General features: G+C 31.7%; 1 protein-coding gene across 10 annotated transcripts in view; it reads left to right on the top strand.

Moving 5' to 3' along the window:
- LOC106793928 (tonsoku-like protein) overlaps positions 1-11,243 on the top strand; it is a 36,601-nt gene that overhangs the window by 20,080 nt on the left and 5,278 nt on the right. The window contains exons 4-8 of one of the 10 annotated variants that reach the window (XM_014761224.1): positions 1,775-2,427; positions 2,582-4,509; positions 4,754-5,942; positions 6,034-6,136; positions 6,617-6,704. In XM_014761224.1, coding sequence (XP_014616710.1) covers positions 1,775-2,427; positions 2,582-4,509; positions 4,754-5,942; positions 6,034-6,136; position 6,617 — 3,874 coding nt within the window. In that variant the 3' untranslated portion in view covers positions 6,618-6,704. Of the gene's footprint in view, positions 1-1,031; positions 1,438-1,774; positions 2,428-2,581; positions 4,510-4,753; positions 6,591-6,616; positions 6,883-11,243 lie in introns of those variants that run through there. The other 9 variants (XM_014761229.1, XM_014761228.1, XM_014761227.1 and 6 more) reach the window with 9 other exon arrangements.

Below are 11,243 nucleotides of genomic sequence, written 5' to 3'. Positions count from 1 at the left end.
TTTTAATTGAAAATAAAAAGATACCGTTCAGTTGTAATTAGTGTTGCCATTAACTCGGTTTTCTTTTTTGAAAAAGTGACTTATGCCACTTTCAAAATAAACGGCTCATATATGGCAAAACACACGTAAAGTTTTCGTGACGAATCAACTGGTGTTCATTTTATTTGTTTTTAAGTATATCTCTTTCTTTCTTTCTTTCTTTTATTGCGTGACTCGTTAAATCCTTTAAATCTTATTATTCAATCTCATCTCTCTACCCATACTCATATTTTTCGCGATAAAACTTTAATCGCGTATTCATAGTCCCGTGTAACAAATAAACAAGTTATTAATACACGTTTTACTTGAATTTTAATACAAATTGTATCGTAGATTGTTATCTGAAAATGTTTATATCAACGTCCAATTGTAAATTATTATCGTATCGAGAATATGGGGTTTTAGAATTTGCACCTCGGGCTCATAAATTATGCGAGTTTGCTTATATACATCGGCTATAACATTAACCGCGAGTCATATCTCGTTTGATGTTCTTCACGATGCTTGCAAACCGGATTGATTGACCATTGAAAAAGGTTCGCTAGACCGTGAAACTATCGATGTGACCTTCTTACCATTCACGGTTGCTGTCTCGTGTTTTTTTTTTTTTTTTTTTTTTTTTTTTTTTTCAAAACTCGTCCTTTGCACACATTTAACTCGACAAATATATCTTTTTAACTTCGTTCCTTTATTTTTATTTTTCTAATTTCTTTTTTTTTGTTTATAATTTTTTTATCGTATCGTTTCCTCCCAATCCATTTTCTTTCTCTTATGAAACACGATCAATATATTATAATCATAGTTAAATTAATATTACGATATTACGTTAACTTGTTAAACATAATCACGATTTTTTGTTTAAATCGTGATCAATTCAATTACGACCCTTTTTCGAAAACAATCAATCGATAGACGACGATGACGATGACGATGACGTATAGAAAACATACGTTCGAGACGAAGCTTAAAATATTCTTTTATTTAACAATTAGGTGAATATAATTTTAGCAAAATCAAATGAATAATATTGTTTTCGTTAATCAAACGACAAGACGATTGTATAATAACACGATCGTTTGATAGAACGATGACCAATAAATTAGTTATATTCAAGTTGAAGTTGAAACAAATGTTCAGATAAGATAATGATTATCAAGATTTGAGTGAAAATGATGAGGACAAATAATAAAGATAATGATGAGGATTGCGTGATCATTGGTGATCCTTCGATCTAAGGAAGGACATGGCTAAGGGCATGATGATGAAGGATCAAGGCGAATGTCCTTTATACTGGGTCTATGATTCCGGTGGACATCTGAAATATCTTCTACGTGCTGCCGCGCTTTATTTAACGATAGTTGCAGCCTTGTGGTGCGTCCCCGCCTGCCTTTACGATCGGTGAGGACAATTATTGTCGAATGATCATCTTCCGATCTTAATCGAGGTTTTTCTGTGTTTTTTTTTTTCTTTTTTTAATTCTTATTTTTCTTTCCTAGTTTCTGTCATTTTATTTAGGAAATTTCAGTTTCGATAATTGGAGGGTGGGGGAGAGATATTTTGTTTGTTTTAACACGTTGAACGCCATGCGAATTCTTAAGGAAATAGAAATAACCTAAACGAAAAGTTCGGTGTCAGTTATCGGTGACTGACTCTGGCAGTCAACGTGTTAATTATCAATTATATCGAACGACGATATAATATCGAAACAGGAGAAATATAAGTCGTCTATTCGCAGAATTTCGGAGACCGGGCAAGCAGTGGTTTTGACATTAGTGGACACAGCAGCGGCAGAATTGCAGAGCCTAGCTGAGCCAAAAATCGAATTGGATTCCCATTCGTCCGTGAAAAATTCGAGTACGAAAGGTGGTAGGAGATATTCCGAGGATATACACGATGCTAAATCAACATCTACGCAGATACCTAGTCCTCCGATTATTAAGGAAGAAAGTATCGAGGAAGATAACGACACGAATAATGTGTTGTTGAACGAGGATGAAGTTTTAGGATTACATGGGACAACAACCAATGGAAAAATTCATGAAAAAACTCCTGACATCGTGGTGGTGGTCAGAGCTGAACAACAAAAAATTACGACCGATGGTGTCGATGTTATTAGAACGGAAGTTAGATCCGAGGAGGAGGAAGAAGTCGAACAGGTGTTACCGGATGAATTGGGAAAAGTCGAGGATGAAGATTTTGGTACTGCATCCGAATTGAACGATACCGCAGCGAGAGTTAGATTGATAAGCGGTGGCAACAGGGACGACGTGGCTTCTGCTGTAATAATCGATGGTCTCGTTGCTTCTGGGCCATCCGATTCCCACGAGGATATACCATCTTTCAGCGAATGGGCTCAGAAACGATTAGAGGAAGCTGAAAAGAAGAAGAGTGAGTATCGAATATTTTGAAACCCATTTATAATTGGATTCGACGTAGATTATTAATTGACGTGTGTTTTTAATTTGATCATTTATTTAATTAGACAAAATTTGATCTTCTTTTTAAATATTCGATTGTTCTCATTGGTATTATACACTTGCAGCACATCCAAACGCCTCTGTGCAAAATCCAGGAGGACCAGGTCGAGGTATGGGCGGTATGAAGGTACGCTCGAAGAATTATGCTTCTCCTGATTGTGGTGCCAAGATCGTTGCCGTTAATCCAGAAGCTCAGCACGCTAAAAGTGTATTGGCTGCTACCAGAGACGAATACATGTTGAATACTTGTACATCGCGGGTCTGGTTCGTGGTTGAACTATGCGAGGCCATTCAAGCTAAGAAAATCGAGTTGGCTAACTTCGAACTGTTCAGTTCATCGCCAAAGGAATTTTCCGTTTACGTGAGCGATCGTTTTCCAACACGAGATTGGAGCCCGGTTGGTCATTTTACTGCGAAAGACGAGAGAGATATTCAAAGCTTTGCATTGCATCCTCAACTCTTTGGGCAATTCATCAAAGTGGAACTTCAATCCCACTACGGTTCTGAACATTTCTGTCCGATTTCTCTATTTCGTGCTTACGGTACCAGCGAATTCGAGGTATTAGAAACGGAAACGGAGAATCAGTTGTCAAGGGAATCGAATTCGGAGGCAGAAGATGACGAGGATAATGACGAAGAAGAGGTTCTCGATGCCGACGGTGTACCATCGAATCTTTTCGGCAGCGCTAGGGATGCCGTTCTCAGTATAGTTAAAAAAGCTGCTGAAGTATTGGTTAAATCCAGCGACTTAATTGATAACAATATAACGAAGATACAACAGAACATCGATACTGGGACAATATTAAAAAATTCTTACAACAGTTGCACCACCCCCAGATACACTATTCTCTGTGCTAAATGTTCCGATCAAAAGTTTGCCAAAGTGTTTCAATTGGTCGGTTGTAGGGATCGACAATTGGATGATCTTTTGAAGAATAATCTGGTTAATGAAACTCTCAGAGAACATGGATTATGCACCGATCATGGCATAGACTTTTCTACGATCAATCAAACGAAAAAAGAATATTTAAGTGAATCCAAAAGTAAGGCCAAAAATCTTCAAGCAACTTTTTTCTCTTCCGTCTTCAATCCCGAATACATAGTTGCGCTTTGCAACGTATTGGCAACTAAAGAACGTAAAGTTGTGATGAACACCAGCTACGAGATACACGGTAGCGAATCGGAGAACATAACGCAAAAAGATCCTATGTTGAAAATAGAATCCACTGAGAAGACCAATGATCTTCCTGTCATACCCTCTTCATCTCAAATAATTACTTCATCGATAACATCTTCTTCGAAGGATTCCAGACAACGTCAAGAATCCTCGAGCGAAGAATTGGAGACAACGACTACGACATTGACTGGAAGTTTAACCAATGGCGAGAATTTGGCTTCTCAGATAAAACCAATGAAAACTTTAAGCAAGGAAGACTTAGGGGAAAAGGAATCGTCCTTGTCTAGTTCAGAAATTAGAAAAGAAATGGTGGAAGAAACTTTGCAAGGTGAAATGATTACAACTGCACCGCTTGTTACAAGTTCACCAACACCTACATTGAAAATTATCGAAGATTCATCGGTCTATAGAGCTACTGAAACGATTACTCAAACTGTACCCAGTGTTCCAATGTCTAATTATGCTGGCCAAGAAATCAATAGTAATCTTCCTTCGTCTATTATTGAATCCGGTGAATCTGTTATTCAAAGTAAAACTGAAAAGACTGAGAGAGGTGGTGAAAACGTTGGAACGAAAAAATTGGAACAAGTTGAAATTGATGTCAAAGGAAAAGGAGAATCTGGTGAACAAGAAGGGAAATTGTCTTCTCAAGATCATCTTAATTTCGACTCGTTACTTTCGGATTTAAAAGATTTGGAAAACGATGCAATTAATTTACATAATGGACCAGTTGCTGCATCTAACACGCAACCAACTGCGAGTACGACGCCCCAACAAAAGGAGTCTGTTTTCCTTAGGTTATCCAACAGAATCAAGGTGAGTTTGTTTAATTAACCGATATTTAATTAGCAAAATTTTCAATATATACATATATATTCAGAAAAAAACTTGATTTTCCTTTAAATCTGCGTATTCTCTCTAAGTATCATACTATCTTCCATTTGATCCGATAGGAATTTAATTAAAATATAAATCTATACAGGTAAGCGCCTGTTCTATTTACAAAAAAAAAAAAAAAGTACAATATTTTGTATTCACTCATTATAATTTTATTCAACAGACACTTGAAAGGAACATGTCTCTGAGCGGTCAATATTTAGAAGAATTGAGCCGACGTTACAAGAAACAAGTTGAAGAAATGCAACGTTCATTGGAACGTGCTGTAACGGCAATGAGCGAGGAGTCGAGAAAATCTGATGAACGTGATTCGAAGAGACTCGAGGAAATTGCCATGTTACGAGAAGAGATAGTAATACTTACTAATTTGGTCGAAAATATTGTACACGATCAAAACAGTTGGCATGGAAGATTTTCTGCTATCGGTCAACACGCTCTTGTCATTTGCGTAGAAATATTTTTAGTAATTATTATTCTTTCTTATTGTCGAAGAGCCAACGATTACGAGGAAGAAGACGAAGAACAGCAGACAATATCTAAGAAAAATACTGATGGACGTAGACAAAGTGCTGTACATTTGTCGAGTTCTTCAACTCTTAACAAAAAGATCAAAAAACGACGACCAAGCGAGATCGCATCCAATATATCAACAACCTATCGCAATCTCATGATCGAAGATCACTGCCACGAAACCAAAAAGGAACGTAAAAAGAAACGTAAAAAGGAAGCAAATGCTGCTAAGTTAATTGCTGATATTAAAGAGAAACGACAAACGATTAAATATAAAAGTACTTCGAGTCTCGTACCACCAATTAATACGTTAATTTCGACGAAAAGAGCTTCGTCCAGTGATCCACCAAAAATCGAAGATATACAACAACACGATAGTCATCAGCATAGCCAAACCAAAGACCCGCCGGAATACACGATAGATATCGCGAGCAAGTTTAATAACGAAGACAAAATCATTAGTAATACTAAAGTATCGGAAACAACAATACGTGAAAGAAATATTAAGTTTGGTCGTATGGAAGTTGGTGGTGGTGGTGGTGGTAGTAGTGCAGGTGCAGGTGCAGGTGCAGGTGTAACAGATTATATCGAGACACGTTTGTTTTCAATTAATCCTGATAGATTATCTATCATACCGGTTTCTACCTCACAGACTACTGATTTTTCCAAAAATGGCTCTTCCAAGTACAGTGGGATATTGAAAGAAGGAAGATTAAGTTCTCCGTCGTTTATGAAGACAGCTTTAGGAGCTAGAAAAAAGAGAAACTCGATTAACAATACTGGTCAATCTCAACAACAACAACAACAGAATAGTAAAGAAGACAAGTGGGAAACTAATTCAGGTAATTCGTCGAGCGACAGATCGTCGTCTCATAAAGAATCACCTGTCACGTCTAGAACTTTTTTGGTTAATCTTGGTAACGTAAATGGTAGTGCTGCGAACGGTTTATTGGATGAAAGTGACGAGTCGAGAAGTAATAGCGTTACGCCAACTTCGTGGAAAAAAGAGAAGAAAAGTAGCGGTCTTAAGAAGATGGTGAGAAAGATTTTTTGATTGAAGTAGACTTTTTCCAAAATGTGTGCGTGTATATTATGTATGTGCGTATGTGATACCACGGAAGACTCGATAATTGATAGAGAAAAATAATTCATTGTCGAAATTCAATAACTCGTCTCTCTTATATATATATATATGATAAGAAAAAAAAAAGAAGAAACATTCAAATTTTATTCTATTTTTTGTTTTATATATCTAACAGTAAAATTAAATTATTATGGTTTGAACCACTGGGTCCTATGGACTCTATCGTCGCTGTTTATTTGTTTTTTTTTTTTTTATACGTCAATTTGTAATTATAAATATATCGATTTAAATACAAATGTTTTATTCAGCGATTATTAGTTAAAGCAATTATTAGGAATATATTTGTCGTTTGTTATCAATGTTTTATCGATATATATATATATATACATATATATTTATCGTTTCTTTCTTTTTTCTTGTTAACATTTTCAGACTCGCCGAAATACCTACTGATACAATTCCAAATACTTTATTCAAAGACGGAAACGATAATGAATAATTAAATACAATAATAAATATCCAAAAATATAACACAGAAGAAATATATTAATCGATATATACGTCGAAGCATGTTTTATGAATCTCGAAAATGTGAGTATTTTTTGGTCGCAAGATCTTTATCAGATCAGATTTTTTTTGTTTTGTTTTTTCTTTTTAATGCAGTACCCAATTAGTATTGTTAAATAGAAAATAGAGAGAAGGACTATCGTTTTATATTTTACATATATAAATATTAGCATTTGCAAGAACCTTTCTTATGTTATATATAAATATATATAAATATATATATATATATATATATGTATATATATATATCTATATATATATATATATAGATCTTATACCCAATGTCAAAAATGTATAACACTGTTGTTTACTTGGCAAATTTTCAAATGGCAGGCTAGATCGTTAGAAATATAGTTCCAATTATTATTTTGTTTATTTTGTAATTTTTGCTATATAAATTTTCGTAGATGTAATGATATACCGTTATCGCACTGATCTCTCTCTCTCTCTCTCTCTCTCTCACACACACACACACACACTCTCTTTCTCTTTTTGTCCTTGCTTCTAAAAATTATTAGTGTAATTAAATAAGAGAATTAAAATAGAGAGATGAGAGGAGAAAAATATGAAATGAATAAGAGAATGGGATATGCATGAAAGGCCTTAGTTGGGTTTAGTGTTGAACAATTAAAAGATCGAAATACTTGTCATTAAACAAATAAAACATAATATTATAGTAAAGAAAAGTTATGTTTGAAAAGAAAAATAAATGAAATGAAAAAGGAGAAGAGAGTTGAGAAGATAAGATAAAAGGAAATTCTGGTGATCTTTAATATAGATACTTAGATTAACACGTAGATAGATAATTAAATAAAGAATATAATTGTTGACCAAACAAATAATAATGAACCTTTGTAAAAAGGTTATTAAAATAAATTATCGAGGGAGAGACACACATTTATACACCGAGAGACGATTGACGATTTTTATTCTAATTAAATGTTTAACGAATAATTAAAACTAAGAAGAATGTGTGCGAGAGATTTCAAATGATGATGATGATGATGATGATGATGATGATGATGATGATGATGATGATGATAATAAGTGTGATCAATTTAGGGATGTTAATATTATCGACAGATATATTATTATAATCGTAATATCAATTTTTTCAATTATAATCAAAAACAAAAAACGATATTTTTTCGTTTCAAACGCAGTGAGATGGGTGATCTCTATAATCGTATTTAATTTAAATATATTTATAAAGTGCGTTTATACGTACACATGCATTCTTCGTTACGTCAAATTTTCATTCTCGATTTTTTATTCCTTTTTTTTTTTTTGTTTTTTTTTTTTTTTTTCATTTACAGTAGAAATCAACAACAATATTTCCATGATTTCTTCTTTGAAATATCCTCGTCGTTATTGAAACTTCTAAGTCACACGGTTGTGCGTGAAAAATCATTGATTGCTTTGCGATAGATTAGAACAAACTTTTCTCAAAACTTTTTCAATCGGTGACAACCGAGAAAATATTTTCCCCTGTCTATACTATTTGCTATTTCAATGTAGTAAATTTATAGTGTATATAGTATTGCCAAACTAGTTTTCAATTAATTGTTTTTCGATTTTCCGAAGTCGAGAAATTCTTGAGTTCCGTTATAATTTCTGCAACGTTTCAAATTTAATTTTGCCACCTCGTATATGAGGTTTTTAGGCAGATTTTTAGTAGCCCTGTCCAACGATAAATCGTTAGAACAAACAATAGCGTTTAATTGAATAGAATGAACAATTATATTTTGTAGTTATTTTACAATCGAACTCTCTAGCATTTTGCTGATTTTTATTTGTCTTGCTTTTCGTATTTTTATTTTTTATTTTGTTTTTTTACGAAGATACTCATCGACGTCTTCCAGCAATGATGTCAACAACAAAAATAATTCATCTACCATTATTATTAACCATTAGTTAAACGAAAATAATTCTTAGATGCTATCGAAAAAGAAGAAAATGTTTAAAACACATTTGTGCATGAACATTGAACAAATTTATTTGATCATCCTTTATTGTTAACAATCTATCGCAAAGATATATCCTCGGGACACGCATACACACGCGAAGAAACAATGTGCCAGCATTTCGTATTTGCTTATAAAACCCACACTGAAGAGAAACACAAAATAAATAAAAATAAAAAATATTAATAATTAAAAAATAAGATATATAAAAGATAAATAAATAAACGAGCTGTGATAAAACACTCCTTTTAAACTTGCGAAGAATGATAGTGATCGAAGAAGCGTAATTTCCAAATGGAATTTAAAATAAATTACACGGAGAGAAAGAGAGAGAGAGAGAGAGAGAGAGAGAGAGAGAGAGAGAAAGAGAGAAAGAAAGAAAGAAAGAAAGAAAGAATGTTCGGAATGACTTAAACTCTGATTGAGACGTGTCCTATTACTTAATGTGCATTTAAAGATTTAATAGTAATGAATGAAACAGAAAAATAACAAGAAAAAAAAAGAATACGTGCTATATACTCGAACGATTATCAATTATAGGATTTCATTCGAGTATATATATATATAAATATTCAATAGATATATAGATAAACATTTTAATACACTTGAGTCAGATATTATATAAATGATACATATATGAGTTTAAACGTTTAGTGTTAAAATATAATAAAAGAAACATACATCCATCATTAATATCTCATAATCATACAATATAGTATATTCATTACAATTACTTATTAATTATTATCATAGTTCATTTTCATTGTTACGCGTTTTGTTAGTTATTATTTACATATATTATACAATATATAGTATTTTATATATATTGTGTAGTATATGTATATGTGTATTCATTGTACGTGATAAGAATACGGAAGCTCGACTTTCAATTATTTATTTTTTAGTGAGAATATAAAACCATTATTTATACTTTACATATACTTTATCTAGAAATTTATTTAATTGATTATCATTACACAATAGTAATATTAATAATAATAATAATAATAAATAAAAATAGTAATAATTATAATATTGTTCTATCGTAATGACTGTACTTAAATTGTATGAAAGAAAAACACAATAATCGTACAGATTGATAATATCTTATCATTTTATTTACAAAATATTTATTATAAAGAAATTTAGTTGATATAATTCGTTTATTAATTATCGTTTATTATATTAAGTTATCTTTTTGAAAAATATTTTACAATTAAACGTATATATGTAGACAAAAAAAAAAAAGATTGTTATTTAATATATTTGACACAAATTGTTTTGCTGAATTTTTATCAATGATGATGATGATGCTGATATAATTAAAAGGATCCTTATTAAAAATAAATTGCTATCGAATCGGATTATTATTAAAAAATAAAAAAAGAAAAGGAAGAAAGAAAAAAAAACAAAAGTTTTGTCGATTTTAGTGATGTTAAATATATTATGAATATAACAATAAAGTATTCAAGTAACTCTCGAATATATAATCCTTACGCTTAAATGTATTTAAAATATCTGCTTATATTTAGAGTTACGTGTATTATATTCATTAAAAAAAAAAAAAAAAACAAAAAACAAAAAAAAAACGAAAAAATACAAGTATAATGAAACTCGCGTTGTTATTAAGACTATTGAAATTTAAGAAACGTCGAGCTATGTCATTTCGAGATTTGAGATAAATATTTTTGCCTAGTCTGTAATATCTAATGCGTGTGATCATTATAATTTTTCTTTTATTTCTTTTTTATGTTATTCCTATGATTTTTTGTTTTTTTTGGGGGGGGGGGTTTTAGTATCTTAGCAGATTGTTCAAATTATTCGAAGCCTAAGCGCAAATAGATATGATGATAATGAAGATGATAATGATGGTCAAAATGATATAGTATGCTTCGAATATTTTTTCCAGATCATGTGTAAATATAAGAAAAAAAAAAGAAATATCTTAATGATTCTACATACGATCATATTCAAAAAAAGCCCGTTTTTGTGCACGTGATATTCGGAGGATCATCGAAGAACACATTTTGTTTATTATTTATTTATCCTCTGGTCATTGGAAATGATTAACAAATTAAAACGTGTAAAAAGAAAAGCAGCTATAATGTATGCGATCAAAATGTGATATGCACAAAAACGAGCTTAATTAAAAACATCAATAATTTAATTTTAAGCGATACCATTTCAAATAAGCCTGATATGTATAATGTTATGGCAAATTCGAGAGCCGAAATAATAGTGCCGCAATGTTTAAATTAGTTACAATCGTAAAATAAATGAGAAAAACGTTTACTTTTAGATTTAAACCGACTGCTGCTTATTCTCACCAATTTGTGAATGTTAATTAAAAATAAATTATTATTATATATATATATATATATATATGTTCATCGTGGAATAAACGAAAGATTGTTGATTGTTGTAAATGAAAACAACGTAATATACTATGTGAAAAAGTGCTGGTAAAGTGGAAAGACAAAAAATATAAAATAAAATAGCGGAGATTACACATAATTCATATTACAAGA

Source organism: Polistes canadensis, unplaced genomic scaffold, assembly GCF_001313835.1.
Source record: "Polistes canadensis isolate GaletaPanama2010 unplaced genomic scaffold, ASM131383v1 scaffold_21, whole genome shotgun sequence".
In the NCBI taxonomy this organism is placed as follows: domain Eukaryota; kingdom Metazoa; phylum Arthropoda; class Insecta; order Hymenoptera; family Vespidae; genus Polistes; species Polistes canadensis.
This window is presented reverse-complemented; position numbering and strand designations above follow the sequence as displayed.